At 39.9% G+C, this 19,977-nt stretch overlaps 3 protein-coding genes across 5 annotated transcripts; 1 reads left to right on the top strand and 2 right to left on the bottom strand.

Annotated features, from left to right (window-relative positions):
- Positions 1–1,328: 1,328 nt before the first annotated feature.
- LOC146659428 (uncharacterized) lies at positions 1,329–19,619 on the top strand. The gene is made up of 8 exons (XM_085421874.1): positions 1,329–1,566; positions 16,531–16,631; positions 16,747–16,831; positions 17,027–17,211; positions 17,284–17,374; positions 17,477–17,612; positions 17,941–18,180; positions 19,256–19,619. Exons 2-8 carry the CDS (start codon positions 16,563–16,565, stop codon positions 19,311–19,313), a joined length of 864 nt encoding a protein of 287 aa, XP_085278000.1. The 5' UTR covers positions 1,329–1,566; positions 16,531–16,562; the 3' UTR covers positions 19,314–19,619.
- LOC146659429 (uncharacterized) lies at positions 2,195–12,421 on the bottom strand. 3 transcript variants are annotated; one of them, XM_085423460.1, is made up of 11 exons: positions 11,976–12,421; positions 10,812–11,262; positions 10,487–10,556; positions 6,334–8,376; positions 5,399–5,497; positions 5,069–5,097; positions 4,874–4,969; positions 4,497–4,656; positions 4,066–4,139; positions 3,622–3,717; positions 2,195–3,179 (listed from the first exon to the last, which is right to left on the bottom strand). In XM_085423460.1, the coding sequence occupies exons 3-11, from the start codon at positions 10,515–10,517 to the stop codon at positions 2,931–2,933; spliced, it is 2,877 nt and encodes a 958-aa protein (XP_085279586.1). In that variant the 5' UTR covers positions 10,518–10,556; positions 10,812–11,262; positions 11,976–12,421; the 3' UTR covers positions 2,195–2,930. The 3 variants fall into 3 exon arrangements, with proteins under 3 accessions (XP_085279586.1, XP_085279585.1, XP_085279587.1); XM_085423459.1 differs by lacking the exon at positions 10,812–11,262; XM_085423461.1 differs by lacking the exon at positions 10,812–11,262 and having other exon boundaries at positions 7,210–8,376; positions 11,976–12,419.
- LOC146659430 (uncharacterized) lies at positions 5,513–6,328 on the bottom strand (the record flags this gene model as incomplete). Its single annotated transcript, XM_085424132.1, has 1 exon — positions 5,513–6,328. A coding segment is annotated over one exon (648 nt), but the record flags the coding sequence as incomplete, so codon positions are not given.
- Positions 19,620–19,977: the final 358 nt, after the last annotated feature.

The following is a 19,977-nucleotide window of genomic DNA, read 5'->3' on the forward strand; positions in this document are numbered from 1 at the left end:
TCTTTGGATGTTGGCTTCATTTTGTTCTGTTCTCTCTCAATATGATCCCACACTGCTTCAGTAATCTAGAGGATGTAAATCCATGACTGATAGTGTTCCATCGTGTGTGTTTTTATCCCTGTTTTTAATGCACTGGCATTGTGATATTGACAAATGAAGCTGTTGCCAATGAGGCAGTTTCCAGATATTGCTGCATGCATGTTAAATCACCATGCACCTACTGAAGCTTCAGTGAACAGTAGATGGATCAAGTCAAGGTCCAGATGTCTTTGGTCCTGTGCCAGGTCTTTGCTGGATTTTCCCTTCTTTTTCAAGGAAACCATTTTCAGATACTGTTCATCTGTGGCAGACAGTTGTTTTTTATAGGCCTGCCACTTCTGCTTTTATCCTCTGCTCTTCCAGTTTCCTGATTTATTTATTTTTAGTACAGAGTGTACATTAAGAGATATAGAAAGTTTTAGCTAACAGTCCATTGGGAAATGTAAAAGTTTTTTTTTAAGAAGATAACTTTTCTTGACAGGCTGCTGCAGACACAATACTGGTTCATCCATTGCTTTTGTTGACTTTTTTAAAATTCTTGAATGATTCATATGTCACAGTTAAGTGGCTTAACAAACAAACAAACCAACAAACCAAAACATTCCTCTGAAAGCAGGTATAAATACTGGACTGAAAATGAGGGAAATAGCAGCTAATGTCCAAACAAAATCCCCAGAACACCTCCCAAAAGACCTTCAGAAACCCTGGACAACTGTTGCTCAAGACCAGATTGTATTTACAATAAAACATAGAAAACATATCAACAGTTTGACCTGATAAAAATGTGTAATTTTAAGGGAAACATAAGGTCATTTTGAATTTTATGGTAACAACACATCTAATTGCAGTGTGCAGTTTAGTATAGTCTTGTTGAAATATAAAAGAACAAGAACTTGCCTGAAGAGGTCATCTGGGTAGGAGGATATGTTTCTCTTAGACCTGTATATACCTATAAGACCAATCCAACTGTCAGAATCAGGGGCGGAGCATGGGAGTGGCTTACTGGGCTTAAGCCCGGGTTGTTTTGTCAGAAGCCCGGGGTCTTTTGGAGTGTAATTTTTTCATAGCTAGATGCCTGGCTGACAACTGTATAAAACAAAAAGTACACACAATATTCGAAGCACATAGTGCACACTGTGGGAATTTACGACTGTGCGTGAATCCCCCCTGATATTGGTATGATCCGAGAATTGCGGGTTTTTAAACTCACTGCTGATCACAAACACAGTGGTCTCTGTGCTCTTTAGGCTGGATCATCTTACACGTTTTCCAAAAAGAATTTCAAAATTCATCTGAACACAGAACAATTTTCTGCTTTTCCTCAGTCAATGAGCTTCTGTCCAAAGGTGATGCCAGCATTTCTGGATCATGTTCACATATGGCTTCTTTTTTGCATGATAGAGCTTTAACCTGTATTTGTGTACGATATGGTGAAATATGTTCACAAACAATGTTTTCTAGAAGTCTTCTTTAACCTGTGCAAAACAGCCATTGAATAGTGATCTTCAGCCTTGGGCTTCACGCACAGTAAGTTCTTTGAATTCTTAGGATTTTTTGATGACATTATGTACTGTAGATAATGAGATGTTGAAATTTTAAGTAGAGAAACATTCAATTGTGAAATTATTCCACAATTTGTAGACAGTTTTTTGCAGTTTAGTGGAACTCTTCTTGTCTTTACTTCTGGAAAGCTCTGCCTCTCAAAGAGGCTCTTTTTATACCCAGGCATCTTACTGACCTGTTGCAGTTAGCTGTAAAAGGTTCCTCAAGCTGCTTCTTTTTAGGACCACTTACCTTTTCAGCCTTTTGTTGCCTCTGTCCCAAATGTTTTGGGACGTGTTGCTGCCATAAAATTCAAATTACTAATTCACTGAACAGCTTATAACTTAGACATGTAAAACATGGCTTCCCATCTAGCAACAGTCAGTATTTTTTGCAATGTAAAGCTTATTCTAAAAAGTAACAGGTACTGTAACTGGAGCTATGGATAAAAAAAACACAAAACAAGGGAATTTATGTGATTACTTTATGAACTTAGGTTGAGGGAATGTAGACTTTGCTAAACCGCGATCCACTAAGTACACTCCGAAAGCTGTAGCTGGGGAAAAACTTATCAGACATATTACATAAGATTTATTTTATTTTATTTTAAGGCATTTTTGATAGTGTACAGTGCACAAAACTAGAATTCACATATTCTAATTTCATTTAGCATTGATGCAACATGAATGTACCACAAAATATACTTTGTAAATCATATAGTAAATACCTCAAAATCACAAAATGTAGCTAAGTGCACTGACTTGCATGTGTCATTAATGTTACATCTACAGGAATTATTCAACAAACCTTCAAAAGACAACTCCCTGTTACAGCACAACATTTGTGTTTTATAAAGTGCATGTAGTTGTATCTGCATTACTACAACAAAAGCTTGAAGAAGAGATTTAATCTTATATCAATAATGGCAATAGATAAGGACATTTCCGAACGTACAACAAGGTACTTAGCGGTTTAAAATAACTTAAAAGTTTATTTTACTTTATCAATCTGTTGCTTATAAAGATCACTTGTATGATCAACTGATATGTTGCTTCTGGCTTGTTTTTCTGGATTCCTGAAAATAGTATTTCATAGAGAAATACTGTTCAAAGCCATTTCAGTGGTCTGGAACCAGACATAAACGGGACTGGAAAGTTTAAACAAGAAGCACAATCAACATTGCAATTAATGTTTTCCATATTTCCATACCTATACAATTACATAATATGAATATAAAAATATTCATATTAATATCTTTTCTACATTTTCTTTGTAACTTTGGAGAAACTAGGAGTTACACAAAGCGCTACTTACCCAATAACGCACACAGCAATTGAGCAAGCATGTTCTCAAAGCAGAAAAGCGATAGCAACAATACAAAGTAAGGAAGCTATCAGTTCTGTGTGAAGATATGGACCTCTTGTGGCAAAAGAGGGAACATTTAGTGTGCCATTCAACCATAGGCAAGAGGTCATTGTGGCATTGCAGCACTCCAGATTACATGGAGGTTTGGTTGAAGCCTTGCAAGCAGTGTAGCCAGTGCAGTTGGTGCAACCCGCTGTCCATTTTGTGGCAGTATCTGTAGACTCATTTTTCAGCTGCAAAGACAATGAGTGAGAAAGATCGGTGTAGGGCCTATGAATGGTAAAAACTGTAAATATGAGGCTAATGAAGTTTGTTTATTTATGCTCATAAAATGTATCGTAGAGGTACTTCTTATGTTTGTTTTTCAGATTCTTTTGTATAAATAATTTATTCCTTAACCGATTCAAATAAAAAGCTATTTTGAGTTCATATTGGTACATTTTATGCCCCCTGGTTCCTTTTTCTTGTATATTCTCCAAATTTTGATAAATTCAGAAAGTAAATTCATAGATTTATAACAAAGTTTGTGCTGAAGCAAGGATAGCATGAAGACGGTGTCAGCTTTAAAAGCACTAAACAAACAGAAATACGAGTGTGTAGAAGCTCAGAAAAAACAACTGCAATGAGGCTGGAAAAATTAATGAATGTTATATTTATGCTATTGAATGTTCTTACCTGACAATGTGGTTCTGAGGAGGAACACATTTGTAGCATGGTGAAACTTGTATAGCAGTTTGCGCTGGTGCATGTACCAGCACGGCACTTTTTTCCCTGACAAAAACAACAGCGCAAGAAACATAAAACTTATTTCAAACCAAGTCTCATTTACACTGCTGGACAAAGTGGTTTTTCAGTCCACACTCCATTAACTTGTTAAATTGTTGACAGGCAGTTTATTAACCAGTCAAAGATAATCATTATTAGAAAAAAAGGTAATACTTTTGTTAAACATAGTGATTCTGTTGGAAGCAAGGAACAGAGGAAGTTTGTAGCTGACATTTAAGAAAAGGGGACTGTGGTGTTAAAGGCCAAATTAGTTTTGTTTAGTGATACACAGCCTTCTTCCCGCATGCACATTTGCTTGCCAAAAGATTCATTCATGCAGCCAGCAGTTCTTACATTGTTTGCTGTTGTTTGACTGGTAGTAGTTGTAGTAGGGGCCTGCGTGGTTGTTGGTTTTGTGGTTTGAGTTCCTAAAAGTAGATAAAGGAGAAGAACAAAACAATATACAGTGATGTTTTTTTTTAAGATTTAAAAATTGATCATTTGCAAAGACAACAGGAGCATGGTAATTCAAGGAGTTTGGAGAGAAAAGCATCTGGACTTCTTTAAGTTGCTTGAAGACTTGCTAGCGTCACCCTTGGCCAGCCTTGGTCCACTTTAAGAAACGTCTTAAAGCAACTTAAAGAAGTCCAGATGCTTTTCTCTCCAAGCTCCTTTGACTACGATGACCTGGATGACTGAGAACCTTCACAGACATATGAGCATGGTAAAACATAAAATATTTATGAGTGCTCAAATGAAGTGATTTAAAAGAAAGGTGTAGTTACCATTGGTTGTTATGCTCATCATGGATGCAAAAGTGTAATTGAGACAGCCAGTGAAATTACAGCAGTTCACAGCACAGTTGGTCTGGGAGGCATTCTTGCAGCTGTCAGCACAAGAGTTGCTGCAGCTGGCAGTATACCACATGTCTGTTTGCCTTAACAACTGAGATATAACAGAAAGATTAGAGAGACGCATCTAATTTCTTTAATTTCTATACTATGTTAATTTATTTAGAAAAAATAAATGTATTTTCCCTTTAATAGTCAGTTATAGATACCATGCAATCTTTTGACTGCTCAATTCCTTAAAAAGAGGGATTTGTAATTGCTATGGCTCAAATAGTTTCTTAGTTTTTAGTGCCATTAGCTGACTGCCCTACCTGACAACAATTATCGACAGCACACGGAGTGGTGTTCTGACTGATGTACATCGAATAGCAGTCAGAGTAGTTACAGTTGAATGAGGGGCAGTATATCTGTATTTGAGAGAATTAAGAGGCATGTGATGAAGAGGCTTGAAGGAATGAAAAACACTCATAGATAAGTGAACAGAAGAAGGAGAATATTTGACTTGCCTTAGTGGTTCCATTCTCAGTCATGTCACCTGTGATAGAGAGACAGATGTCATGACTGGAGTTTTTTAAAGCAACACAACATTGATTGTAAAAGATCTATTTAATTTTGATGCAAGAACAAATTAAAATGTGAATGAATGAAAAAAAGAAAAAATGAATGAATAAAAAATACCCCTCCCCAAAGAAACAAAGAAACAAAGAAACAAAGAAACAAAGAAACAAAGAAACAAACAAACAAACAAACAAACAAACAAACAGCAAAACACACACATACTAAATGAATGAATGAATGAACAAATAAGTAAGGAAATAAATACATAAAAAACTGACTGGTGTTCATCTTTGTGGTTAAAGAACTGGTGCCAAAAGTCAAGGAGGAAGATGAAGTGGTAGTTGCCGTGGTGGGTTTGGTCGTGGTCGTAGAATCAACTGGAGACAAGGAATTGATTGATTGGTTGATTATTAATTTATTTTGATCATGTAAACAATATACAAGTACATTTAGCAAAGACTTGAAGAGACAAAATGTTATACAAAACAAAGCTAATACATTTCAATATTGCTTCAACTTTACTGATTCAGTTTGTTGTTGAATTAGTAGAATTGGCTGAATTAAAAGAGTGGATAGAAGTTAAAGATACAGCATTGCCAAAGGCTTTTGTATTGGTACCAGTGCTTGGTGACCCTCCTGAGTTGGGAGGATTGAGTAGTGATAGATACTGAGTTTCCAGAGGTGTGTATATTTGTCAGGGATTGCGTGTCAGTAAATGCTATACCTGTGTAAGTGGGTAAGGTTGTGTGGAATTGCATTGTGGTGGGTAAATCAACTATAGAAGCAGGTGTAGTTGTGGGGGACTGGCTGGTGGTCAATGCTGTGCCTGTGCCTGTGGATGTGGGGGACTCACTGGTGGTTGATGCTGTGCCTGTGGATGTAGATGTGGGGGACTCACTGGTGGTTGATGCTGTGCCTGTTAATGCGGATGTGGGGGACTCACTGGTGGTTGATGCTGTACCTGTGGATGTAGATGTGGGGGACTCACTGGTGGTTGATGCTGTGCCTGTTAATGCGGATGTGGGGGACTCACTGGTGGTTGATGCTGTGCCTGTTAATGCGGATGTGGGGGACTCACTGGTGGTTGATGCTGTACCTGTGGATGTAGATGTGGGGGACTCACTGGTGGTTGATGCTGTGCCTGTTAATGCGGATGTGGGGGACTCACTGGTGGTTGATGCTGTACCTGTGGATGTAGATGTGGGGGACTCACTGGTGGTTGATGCTGTGCCTGTGGATGTAGATGTGGGGGACTCACTGGCTGTTGATGCTGTGGCTGTGGATGTGGGGGACTGGCTGGTGGCCAAATCTATTCCTGTTAGTGTGGATGCAGGGGACTCACTGGCGGTTGATGCTGTGCCTGTTAATGTGGATGTGGGGGACTCACTGGTGGTTAATGCTGTGCCTGTGGATGTGGATGTGGGGGACTCACTGGTGGTTGATGCTGTGCCTGTGGATGTGGATGTGGGGGACTCACTGGTGGTTGATGCTGTGCCTGTGGATGTAGGGGACTGGCTGGTGGTTGATGCTGTGCCTGTGGATGTGGGGGCCTCACTGGTGGTTGATGCTGTGCCTGTTAATGCGGATGTGGGGGACTCACTGGTGGTTGATGCTGTGCCTGTGGATGTAGATGTGGGGGACTCACTGGTGGTTGATGCTGTGCCTGTGGATGTAGATGTGGGGGACTCACTGGTGGTTGATGCTGTGCCTGTGGATGTAGATGTGGGGGACTCACTGGTGGTTGATGCTGTGCCTGTTAATGCGGATGTGGGGGACTCACTGGTGGTTGATGCTGTGCCTGTGGATGTAGATGTGGGGGACTCACTGGTGGTTGATGCTGTGCCTGTTAATGCGGATGTGGGGGACTCACTGGTGGTTGATGCTGTACCTGTGGATGTAGATGTGGGGGACTCACTGGTGGTTGATGCTGTGCCTGTGGATGTAGATGTGGGGGACTCACTGGCTGTTGATGCTGTGGCTGTGGATGTGGGGGACTGGCTGGTGGCCAAATCTATTCCTGTTAGTGTGGATGCAGGGGACTCACTGGTGGTTGATGCTGTGCCTGTTAATGTGGATGTGGGGGACTCACTGGTGGTTGATGCTGTGCCTGTGGACGTGGGGGACTCACTGGTGGTTGATGCTGTGCCTGTGGACGTGGGGGACTCACTGGTGGTTGATGCTGTGCCTGTGGATGTGGATGTGGGGGACTCACTGGTGGTTGATGCTGTGCCTGTGGATGTAGGGGACTGGCTGGTGGTTGATGCTGTGCCTGTGGATGTGGGGGACTCACTGGTGGTTGATGCTGTGCCTGTGGATGTAGATGTGGGGGACTCACTGGTGGTTGATGCTGTGCCTGTTAATGCGGATGTGGGGGACTCACTGGTGGTTGATGCTGTACCTGTGGATGTAGATGTGGGGGACTCACTGGTGGTTGATGCTGTGCCTGTGGATGTAGATGTGGGGGACTCACTGGCTGTTGATGCTGTGGCTGTGGATGTGGGGGACTGGCTGGTGGCCAAATCTATTCCTGTTAGTGTGGATGCAGGGGACTCACTGGTGGTTGATGCTGTGCCTGTTAATGTGGATGTGGGGGACTCACTGGTGGTTGATGCTGTGCCCGTGGACGTGGGGGACTCACTGGTGGTTGATGCTGTGCCTGTGGACGTGGGGGACTCACTGGTGGTTGATGCTGTGCCTGTGGATGTGGATGTGGGGGACTCACTGGTGGTTGATGCTGTGCCTGTGGATGTAGGGGACTGGCTGGTGGTTGATGCTGTGCCTGTGGATGTGGGGGACTCACTGGTGGTTGATGCTGTGCCTGTTAATGCGGATGTGGGGGACTCACTGGTGGTTGATGCTGTGCCTGTGGATGTAGATGTGGGGGACTCGCTGGCTGTTGATGCTGTGCCTGTGGATGTGGGGGACTCGCTGGCTGTTGATGCTGTGGCTGTGGATGTGGGGGACTCGCTGGTGGTTGATGCTGTGCCTGTGGATGTAGGGGACTCGCTGGTGGTTGATGCTGTGCCTGTGGATGTGGGGGACTCACCGGTGGTTGATGTTGTGCCTGCCGATGTGGACTGGCTAGTGGCTGAGGAAGAATGGGTAGTGAGCACTGTAATACCTTCATTGGTGGTAGAAGAGGGCTGGCTGGTACTGGGTGCTGTTGAGCTTTGTGGGGTGGTAGTGGCTGCTCCTGATACTCCTGATACTAACATGGATAGCAGAAATAGTCCTAAAGGGAGGACTCGCAGAATACCTGTAAAGTTGGGCATTTTGGAGGAAACATAATAAGACAGGATTGGGTGGATTTTTTTTAACAACATTGCATAATGTGCATGGACTGCATTTTCTGGGAAACTTTTTATAAAATTCTCTAATATTATGGTGATCAGAGAATAAATCATAATGAGTGATGATATTTATCAAGGATTTCATGCAATATCTTAGCTTCTATTTGAAAGACTGGCACAAACACCAGGTAACTGGTTCTGAATATGCCTTACCCTTTTTTTATCCAGGTGCAAATCAACATAAAAACCATATATTACAGATTCACAATATGAGCAAACTATTTTGTTTTTTACTTATGCTGATAAAACTATAAATCTGTTAAAAAATACCGGGCCTAAGATGTTTATATATCTATATAGTGCCCTCGGGTTTGGCACCAATGCTATTGAAGCTTACCTTGGAACATGAGCAAAAGATATATAACTGGCTCAGACGTCGCCTGAAAAGTTCCCCATCAGGTGTTGACAAACCAGGACATACTGAACATGGACATACATGCACAAGAACTGGCATATGGAATTTATGAAATGCTACTACGCCTGCTGATCCAATGACAAAAGTCGCAGAGCATGTTTGAAGTTTGATTGAGTAGAAAGCACCTGGCAGATCAGTGCAATAACCTCAAATGAAGACAGACAGACTGGTGAAGTCATATACTCCACTGGTTCTGAATGAAAAAGAGTCACAACAAGATGTCCATAACTGAGGCTCTAGAAAGTGCCAAACAAAGGCTCACCGCCCTGGCCACTAGGCTGAAGAGATACACCACAGAAGGAGAGCTGAAGAGAATAAATGATCTGTTATAATAACTTTGTCAGTGTATTGATCCCTGGCTTCTCCAGTTTACATGTGAATCCTTGGGCAAGATACTGAACCCAGAGTTTCCCCAGTGCTCCCATGAATGCATCTTGTGAATATAAAAATTTTGATAAAAGTGCTGTATGAATGTGCATGAAATTGGGTAAATGAGAAAACTGTTTTCAGTGCTCAGATTGAGTGGAAAGTATATAAGTGCCAATCTATTTACACTCACGCCCCATTATAATAAACAGATACTTAACACTGTCCTTAACATCAGCTGTTAGGACTGTCATTCTTAATATTTAGCATAATGCATGATTGTACCTGAATTTTGCATTACAGAGATTATTTTATGATATCATTATGATGATCGGACAGCTGGACCATTTAACCAACAGCCCTATGAAGCAAAATTTAGTACAATGATGCATTATGCTCAATATTCAGAAAGATAATCCTAGTGGCTCCACAGTGTATTGATTTTCACATGTGCCTAACAAGCAAAGGTTTCCTTTGTTCAATCTTAGAACGAAGCACAAAACCTTTTCAGGTTTTGTCAGGAAGGGCGTCTCGTATAAAAAGTATGTCAAATTAAATGTGGGTTACCTACTAAGACAACCCCCTTTAAATAAAGGAGCAGTCAAAAGTAGTTTTTACTGGTAATAACATTTCTTACAAGCTGAGACACATAAACATGTGTCTCTAGCAACCACAGACTGACTGTAATCATGGAAGCTTGTATTTATCTGCAGAAAGGCATGCCACTCTGGTGCACAGGTACCATGCCAACATGCGTGTGTCATCTTTTTATTCATGAGAGAGCAGTATGACATCTTTGCTTTTGGGACATTAGCACTGGGTTCCCATAGTTTCAGTGGTTAGATGTGCATTTGTTTCTTCAAAAACATGCAAGACCTGAGCCCTAATGGATGCAAGTTCCTTCGTGAGACATGCATATTGCCTATTAAACCAGCCAAATCCCAGTAATTTTATCTGATTTTCTCTATTCTGAACATACAACAAATACTCCATGTCTTCTTTTTCCATTCCTTAGTTTTATTCCTTTCCTAACTTCAAGTCTAAGGTGCTGCAGAGGGCGCAATATGCTTGAAACATTAAAGTTGTGCAAGTTTTTTCTTAAATGATAGGCAGGATGGGTGGAAAATAAACAATCCTAAAACATATTGATTGAGTCTCCATTTCACCTGTGTAACAGAATATATATGTCACCGAGAACAGTGCTTTTAAATAGAGAATAAAATACAAACTCATACCTGTGTCTTTTATAAAAGTAGTGGAGGTCATTATGCCACTGCCTGAAAGGGAGGGAGCTCTTCGTCCAGCCTGTAATTATATAATACCCATCAAATTCCCAGTAAACTCATTATCAGCATGAAAGAACATCTTGCATTGTCCTTCCTTTTTTTAATATCCACTGAGTTGTACTCAAAATTGAAGATTAATCTCACCAAGATAAATAAACTAAACAATAACTGCATTTCTGTATTGACAAGGTCTGTATCGGTGGGCACAGTTCACACTGTTTACCCACGGTAATAGGTCTCTGAATTACAGCCATGCTCATTCATTGTAACACACCTGGGCACTTTGTTTGATCTGTGACAGCGTCGATGGTCATCAATGGTCTTCTCTTTTCACAAATCTCCAATTGTTCTGGTGAAACTGATCTCATAATTGTTTGGTTGAGTTACAATATAAGAAATTTAAAAGTAATGTGATATGTGACATTTAAACCTGTTGTGCTTTTTTTTTTTTTGCACAGTTTCTCAAGGAATTAGTTTCAGCATTTTCTGGTACTTTTTTTTTTTTAAACCAGCACTGCATGGTAATCCCCCCTATGAGGTAAAGTTTAGTTTTGTGTAGTGACACATAATTGTTTTTTAAGTGTCTTGCAGTGCAGTGAACACAATTAAAATGTGTTTGTTCCATGCTCAGTGCCCCTGGGAGAGCCACTAAGCAGCATGGCTTGTTTTTTCCTCTTCTTCCTTGGATCCCAGGGTGGCCTCCTGTGGGCTCTCCACCCTGGAAACTGACCGACAACAGTGGCCATTTTAACTTCCATGTCAAAATGCAGTTTAATTAGGAAAACTGGCAGGAATTTCTTGGTTTGGTGCAAGCTGTTTACTCTTAATGATGCCAATATACCTATTGTAGTGTCCTCCTTACACAAACTTCCTGTTTACATCATCTTATTGGTAAACTGCTGCTGCAAGACTCAGTCGATGTACTAGTTAGTGTTTGGCAAAAGCAGTCATGAATGATGTAATGTTTTGGGAATATTAGGAGGTTTCAGGGAAGGAATTAGTTGTATTAGCAACTGCCTATTCTATAAAGAGCAATGGAGAATAGGCAACACATGCTACAAACAGAACACCTGAGTATAAATTTTTAAATGATTTTGTAATCAAAATCCTCAAAGTGGTTCATTTTATAGACATCATAACACTAAATGTTTTTGAGACTGAAACTGAATATTACATTTTAAATATTAAGGGATATAAAACCTTTATTCAAATATTAGAAAAAACATTAGAAAAACATATTCACCATATTTGCACATGTAATATGTGAAATAATATTTTGTAACTGAAAAACGTACAATAGAAAACGAAGAAAACATCAGCCTGTTGTATAATTATCCAGCTTCAATGGAGCCGCCTGCTTGCTATGCGTAAATATAGCTTAAGGAATTTAAGTAAAACTAACAAAGTCCATCATTCAAAATCGGTAAAATCCACTCACCTGTGGTGCACTGGGCATGGTTTGTCTCAGCTGTGGTTGAAGTGAATGAGCTTTCTCCCACTGCAGAGTTCTCTCTTGCTCTCTGTCACCTCCCCTGTTTGCTTCCTGCTGATAGCACTGCTGATAGCAACGCAATAAGAACAAATTCTCAGCTGGACACTTATTCAAGTGTGAGAGGAGGAGACTAAAGGCTTGCACTTGCTGGATGCCCCACAATTAATGTTGTAATAAAAGACGATATTACTTTACAGTACTCACACAGTTTTGATTACTCTGAGTTCAAATAAAAGTGTACATACCGAAACTTACAATTAACTGAAATAACTGAGTGGATTAAGCCTGTACTTGTCTATGAGAGCACAGGTGAGATTTCAGTGTCCTGTGTGTTGATTGTATAGGGGGCCTCTTGGTTTCGGTTCAACACAATGTGAAATTAGACCCCCTTCTCTCTCCCAGCCATACGCCCCCTCTGCACGCTACAATTCGCTCTTTGTGGCTCAAAGAACATAAAATTCTTGGGCATGACACCAAAGAGTCTTGCACAATTTAGGTGACAGAAGTCCTTCCTTTTTTCACTGCAGCTCCAATAATAATAACGACATTTTTTCGGCTATGTATGGATAATTGTATGAAAATAACCCTCAAAACGGGAGTTTTCTGGATTTCTAAATTAGGTGGAAAATCTGACTCTGAACTTTATTTGTACTTTCATTTAACGTTAGAGATTTCTCATTAGGCAGTGTTTGAGCTATTTTACTGTTAATTATATAAACATATTTAGAGATAATAGTGATTAAAAGACATAAAATGGTATAGAATATCTTATTTTAAAAACATAACAGAACAAGAGAATGTTTTTTCTTATTACACATCTTTGAAGTAATTTATTGGCCAAACCTATCAGGAATCACTCGCAGCACAACCTAAAGGTTAAAAGTTTGGACAGTGATCTCCTCATCTCCAGCAGAGATGTCCCACTGACACCTAAAATACCATTAAATTTAAGATTTAAGTCCTAAAAGCAGGTAATGAGAACTTATTATCATAATTAATTATGCGCCTAATTCATTAATTGCATTGGGGTGTAAGTGGACACCCTCATTTTGAGTGAGATGATGTGAACTAAAGACATTTATTGGTGCTAAACATTCTGGAAAAGGCTACGAAACCATCTTCTTTTGCCCATTTTGAAAATTGTAACCTCAGGTTTTTGGTGGTGTGGGAACAACTCAGTAGACTGATCTTTAAAAAGCTCAGACCAGCCCCATTGGATGATTAAGAACAATTATTCCACGTTTAAAATCACTTAAATCACCTTTCTTCCTGATTCCGATGATGTTTTAACTTTGGTAGGTCTTCTTTATCATGTCTGCATGCTGAAATAAATTGAATTAATGCCATATAAGACTATTTTCTAAGAATGAATGTTTAAAGTAGAATAAATAAAATGCGTATTTTGGATGTCAAACTCCTAAAAAAGTGTTGTGAGGAATCTGTAGCAAGCAGTTAATTATTAATCTGAACAGTTACATTACAGTCATTTCATTTAAATGCTTACATACTTTTTCCCCACTACAGACATATAGTATAGTATACATATAGTATATATAGACATGTTTTACTTACCCCAATTAAATGAATTATACTTTGTTATTTAATTATTAACTTTATCCAGTTTTGGGATTAGTGTGATAATCTCACAATGTTTGAGTGATATTTTAGTTTGAAAAAATTATTTAGGAATTCAAGACCGAGTGTATCTGACTATTAACAATCCATGATATAATTTTGCATTTTCCTTGGAAAATAATAAGTGTTTAAGTATCTTACATGTCCAGAAAATACAGGGTTGGTTAAAAATTCCATAAACTGGATGCAAAACTATGTAAAGGTATATAATTTACATAATATAATTGATAATAACATCGACTGCAGATGACTGGGACTTTGCAAACACAGTCAAATGAGGAGCTATGATGGACTTAGATAATTATAATGTCATCGGCAATTTGCAAAACAGGTTATAAACCATTACTTGAGTGTGTTTTTTATTTTGTCTGTGACTATAAGTGTCTATATGTATGCATAAGAAATAAAACCCAAGATGTGAGATAATTGTTTTACTCTCTGAATTCTGCAGTAAATTGTCACAGCTTGTCATACTAAGTGTCACGTATCATGCAGCGCTATCATGTGCATGTGTATGTGTTAGTGCTGTGATAAACTGATGACCATGCTGTAAGGTGCTTTTGGGATAGCCTCTGGCACCCACCAAAACCATTAACCACATAAATGGTTGCATATAAGCAACATGTGTTTGCCAGTCCTTTCTAATAACTATTTGAATTGGACGGCCACATATTTTGCTAGTTTTATGCTGCAGCCTTTATTAATTTTTGTGAAAGAAAAAATAATCTGAAGGCTGGTTTGGGTAAAATGGGAAATCCTTTAAGGTTCATACTGTTAATAATATGAGCCTAAAATACAATTTACTTTTGTAGTTTCTTGGCCGCATTACTGTGGATTCTGTTCTGTCTTCATAAATTTGCTGAATATTTACCTCTATGTTGGTATGAACCTACAGATACTTGTAAAGGAACAAAAACCTTGTGCGTCACATAGGATGTATTTTTCAAACATCAGAGCTTATCAAGTCCAAATCTGACACCCAAAAGATCTGAACACAGAATCAATCTTCCCTGGGAATTTTCTCTTTTTTTCTCTACCTCTTGCAAAATGCCGCCTCAAGTTTCAGGGCAAACTAATTAGTCTGATACACAGCTGGTGAGTCACTGTAGATGTTGCTAGGAGAATAACTAAGCACTTGCGTTGCCACTCCCTAGCAGTTTTCATGTCTCTGTGCACAGTCTGATCATTTATAATAGATGTGACTAAAAATATTATGTTTTATAGAAACTTTAAAAAAAAAGAAAAGAGGAACACTTTGAAAACACATCAGATCTCCAGCATACCAGAGATCCAGCATATCCAATATGCTGGATCTCTGGTATGGCCTGGGTAATGTGTTTGAAATGAAAGAATGACACATTGTTTGATGGAAATTAAATTAACAGCCTACACATGGTTGAATTCAAAGAAACCCCCAAAATATAATAGAAAAAGTAATGTGGCAGGCAAGTCCATTTTGCTGAAATTTGATTACAGCAACTCAAAATGGTACTCAATAGTTTGTATGGTCCCCACATACTTGTGTGTGTGTTTGCCTGACAACACTGGGGCATGGTCCTAACAAGACAACAGATGGTGTCCTGGGAATGCCCTCCCAGGTCTGGACCAGGACTGCACTGAGCTCCTAAACAATGTGAAGTGCAACCTGGTGGTCGGATAGATGCACCGAACTATAGATGGACCTTGCACCAGTGTATGGTCTAACAATAGATCCATTAATATCGTCCCAATACCTAATGTCAGACAGGGCGTTGTTGACCAGCCTGTCTGTGCCTCCCTCCATGGATATGCCAGCCCAGAACATTACTGATCCACCAAAAACACATCATGCTGAACCATGTTACAGAAGGTCGGGTGCTCAGGCTACATTCATTAAGTCTGTTTCTGATTGTTTGGTCAGAGACATTAACAGGAGGTCATTTTGTAGGGCTCTCGTAGTGCTCATCTTGTTCATCCTTGCACCTGATGGGTTAACGTTCTTCTACAGCCTTGTTTCTCCTAGTTTCTCCTACGTTACTGCCTGTCTCCTGGAATCTCCTGCATGTTCTTGAGACTGTGCTGGGAGACATAGAAAACCTTCTGGCAATCGCACGTATCGATGTGCCATCCTGGAGCATTTGGACTACCTGTGCCACCTCTGTAGGGTCCAGGTATCACCTCATGCTACCAGCAGTGACACTGATCTTGGCCAAATGCAGAGTGAAAACACAGTAAGAAAGGAGATTTTTGTATCAATATTAAGGATGACCTCTCCAGTTTGACAACAGACAGACTAAACAGATGGGTGATGATACTGAATCCTTCTTCCTCCAACAGATGTAACAGTTGCACTAAATGTAGAGGCTTATTCACATTGTTTATCAGACTCAGTAAACCATATGTAGCAGCTTGGATACAACCAGATAGTGTAACTGCACGACTAAGAAGATTAGACTAGATTTACCTCCCGGGCGGTCGTCAGCAGCGCTCACACAGAGCTGGCACATAGCAACAGGTCAGTGAGCCCTGTGTGGCACATTAGCCTTCACAATAGACTGGGACAGAGGCCCTTTTAGCAGAGATGGAAGCTACCATTTCCCTATGACTTCTAGCCTTCAGTTAAGCTTCTGCAAAAGGTCAGTGTCCTGCTCGAAGTCATAAGCTTTCAACCACATTTTAATTTCAATGTGGTTTTTGAGTGTGTTTATGTGTTACGAGGGCATAGCCTGGTAGCATTGACCTACAGATGGTACAACCCATTTTTTTCTTAGAAAACCTACAACTAGCCTTGAGTTTTCTGTAACCAAATCCACTCTTTTGTAAAGATATAATCTTTCAGCTGTAGTACTTACTGTACTAAAGAAAAACAATTCCTTTGTCTGCTCAGGATAGCACAATGTGAGAGGACGGTGCTTTAACATGACAGTCCTATGGGCTGTGTTTACGTGGGCAGTCAAAGGGATACTCTGCACCTGCAGGTTCCTTTGGGTGAGTGTATGCTCATTATATTCACATCTGGGTAATCTGCTTACATCACAGTTTAATGAAGGCTCTTGTAAGTGGTGATTATAAAAAATTTAATCAGTGTTGATCTGCATTGCAGATATGTCCATACAATGCTATCAGATTCTTACCAAGGGAAAACCCCATTACAGAGGGCAAAAGCCATGAGTTGAAACAAGTTGTGGGTAAGAAACTCATAAAATCAAAGAGTGATCACCAGCACATTTAAAATATCTTAAAAATATTTAGTCAACTGTTAAACACTCAATTTCACAGTTTATTTTCTTAAAGCCTCTCTTCCTCCTTATGTAATCCTACTTCACATCCCCTTTGCTAATGTGCAGATTTAGATGATTACCTTATTTGATGTTATTTGTCAGGTGCCGAAAATAACAGGATTGCCGCCATACCAGGTAGCCCTGACCGTACATTTGCCCTCCAGAAGAGACTGACCAAAACTGAAAAAGAGGTGCTATCACTGAAGACCAGGATTGCTTGTGAGAGAGCATCATGGGAAAGGAGGTTTACAGAGCTGAAGAGAAAACAGGAAGAGCTGCATAATCAGGTGTGTTTGTGTGTGAAGTTGTGTGTGGGTGGCTGAGGTTCTGTAATTATACCTTTGCCTCCTTTCCCTCAGCTGGAGTCTGGAGTGTTGGTGAAAGTGGGCAGTTACAGTGACCAGGGAGAGTCAGGAGTGGACAATGGAGAAGCATTTGAAGAGTATTCAGGTAAATGGCAGTAACACAATTATGGCAATAACAGAACAAATTTTCATATGCGCATCCTTTTGTATTTAGCCATGATATCAGCTGCTAATGTGTCACGTGCAGGCGGCCTCCATCAGCGCAGAAGGTCTGACATGTCATCAAGAAGTGATAGTTATGAATGCAGTTTGTCAGGCAGCCAGTTATCTTCATCCTCAGCACAGAGTTCAAGACCTTCCTCCTCCTCAACTTCAGCCTCGAGGTATTGCTTTCAAAGAAACGGTTTGGCAGAGAGTTGGATAAAAAAATATTCTTATATCTATGCTCAGAAGTTTAACTGCAAACAGTGGAAACAGCAGGGACCATTTCAGAGTCATGTGAGGTCCTGTGTCCTATTGAAAATGTATTATGTAAAAAATCGTTGCGGCAACAGTTATAATCTTCCCTCTTAAGAAATGCACAGGGTGTATATTCAAAATATAGTTCCAAAAGCAAATTTATTCATTACATGGAATATATTTTAGGATCATAATTCCTGATTTATCGATGTGTGTAATTTTCTTTCACTAAGAGAAGTTTTCTTTCTGCAGTGTGAGATCATGGAGGAAATCTCAAGGGCCACATCGAGTTTTTGTTCCTCACTCCCCGATGGACTTACAGCTAGGCCATCGGGTCAGGATCATGCTGCCATCTGGGAGGATCAGCACAGGAATAGTTCGTTTCCTCGGTCACCTGCAGGGGGAGGTAGATCTCCACCTTGGAGTTGAGCTGCAAACTCCTGATTCAGGGCTATGTGATGGGAGCCACCTGGGACACAGCTACTTTGAATGGTAACCAATGTCATTTTCCTACCAGCCGTACTCAAGCAACATGTATATGTTTTTGCTCTAAGGTTGTGCACCTTGACATTTAGTAATGTACTGCGATTTGGATGTGTGCACTAAGTAATGCTTTTTACAATAATCTCAGTATCTATTTAAATTCAAATGCTTCTAAACCTTTACATTTGTTTTGAAGTGTATTTACCTTAAGCACCATTCTTTCACACAATTACACAATGTATTAATACATTAACTTTGATGGATTTGATATTCCATAATTCAATATTTCACCATCTCAAGGGTTTACATTAAATGATATGAAAGCAGAAGAAAATCTCTGAATACATAACATGTTGAACCTTGAAGCAACACCAAGAGACTACATATGCATCTTTCAAGTGCCACAGCTTACCTGAGAAATGTGGCTGACCATGTCACTGACCACGCTGTACCCATCGTCTGATGGTTGCTTCCAGCTCAGATCATCTCAAACTGGTTTACCGAACCTGAAGATGAGTTCACTATAGTCAAATGTTCTCCACAGTCACCAGATCTCAATCTAATAGACCATGTTTTGGATGTGGTGAAATGGAAAACTTGCATCATGGATGTGCAGCTGACACATATGCAGCAACTATCTGTGAATATGGACCAAAATGTCTGAAGAATATTTCTTACAGCTTATTAACTTCATATCATGAAGAAGTAAGGCATTCCCGAAGGCAAAAGAAGGTCCAACATAAAACTGCAAGGTGTGCCTAATGAAGTGGCTGTTGGGTATTTTTTTAGGACTGTGCTGCACTGTGCTGCACATGCAGCTGTCAGGTCATCTTAGCTGTCTTTAAAGGCATGAGGTGCAACCTTGTAATGTGAACTCACTTTCCTACAATGACAAACTTGACTGACTGCATTTGGAAATGTTACTTAAATGTAGTATTTTTTTTACGAGACTGCAAAAGAACAAAACAACAATAACAAACACACGACCTCCGCGACATCTAAAATATTAAAATTATAAATATAAGTGTGATTTTCTAACGTATAGTCTGTTTGAATAGTAACTTAATCTCCTTTTTTCCCCCAGCAAACCTGGATACGGGGCTTTTGTACCTTTCCACAAACTACTAATGGCATGGGAGTAACAAAAATACATACATCTTACCAAGCTCGCCATCGACTAGAGCAGCGGTCCCCAACCCCTGGGCCACGGTCCGTGAGTCGTTTGGTACCGGGCCGCGAGAGTTGAGGCTCGGGTGTGAAATGTATGGTTTTCAGGGTTTTTATCGGTTTTTAGCGTTATTTTGTTATCGTTTTTATCGTTAATTCTGTTTTCCTGGGTCTTTTCATGTGTGTTATGAATAAATCTTCTTTTTTTCGGTACCGGTACTACGGTAGTTTTATTTTGTTGTATTTATCCGCGACACTTTAAAGGCCGGTCCGTGAAAATATTGTCGGGCATAAACCGGTCCGTGGCGCAAAAAAAGGTTGGGGACCGTTGGACTAGAGGACCAGGTGAATACAGAACAGCATCATCAATCTGACACTGCAGCATAATGGTACATTTACACATGCATCTTGCTTGTGAATCGATATCAATTTCCTATTCACAATAAAAACATCAGTTCAACAAACAGTGCTGTATGAAGGTTAATGTGTTACCAAGTAACTGATGATTGTTTGATGAACTAGTTTAAGTCTGCTAAAAAGTACTCGTTTCTCTAATGCTAAGAGAAATGCTGAATATCAAGTGCACGGTCAAGTTTGTCTAAAAGCCTTCAGGTATGAGATTATTACTTGAAGCATGAC

This window comes from Rhamphochromis longiceps, linkage group LG11 (assembly GCF_057381845.1).
Source record: "Rhamphochromis longiceps isolate RC_006_pf linkage group LG11, R_longiceps_female_GT1.1, whole genome shotgun sequence".
NCBI classification, from domain to species: Eukaryota; Metazoa; Chordata; class Actinopteri; order Cichliformes; family Cichlidae; genus Rhamphochromis; species Rhamphochromis longiceps.

Coding starts and splice junctions, on each gene's coding strand:
- LOC146659429 (XM_085423459.1), bottom strand. Junction 4,140..4,496: donor GATGAGCATAACAACCAATG/GTAACTACACCT, acceptor ATCTACTTTTAG/GAACTCAAACCACAAAACCA. Junction 3,718..4,065: donor GTCAAACAACAGCAAACAAT/GTAAGAACTGCT, acceptor TGTTTTTGTCAG/GGAAAAAAGTGCCGTGCTGG.
- LOC146659428 (XM_085421874.1), top strand. CDS start 16,563: ATGACAGTCCTATGGGCTGTGTTTACGTGGGCAGTCAAAGGGATACTC. Junction 16,632..16,746: donor GCACCTGCAGGTTCCTTTGG/GTGAGTGTATGC, acceptor TCTGCATTGCAG/ATATGTCCATACAATGCTAT. Junction 16,832..17,026: donor TGAGTTGAAACAAGTTGTGG/GTAAGAAACTCA, acceptor GTTATTTGTCAG/GTGCCGAAAATAACAGGATT.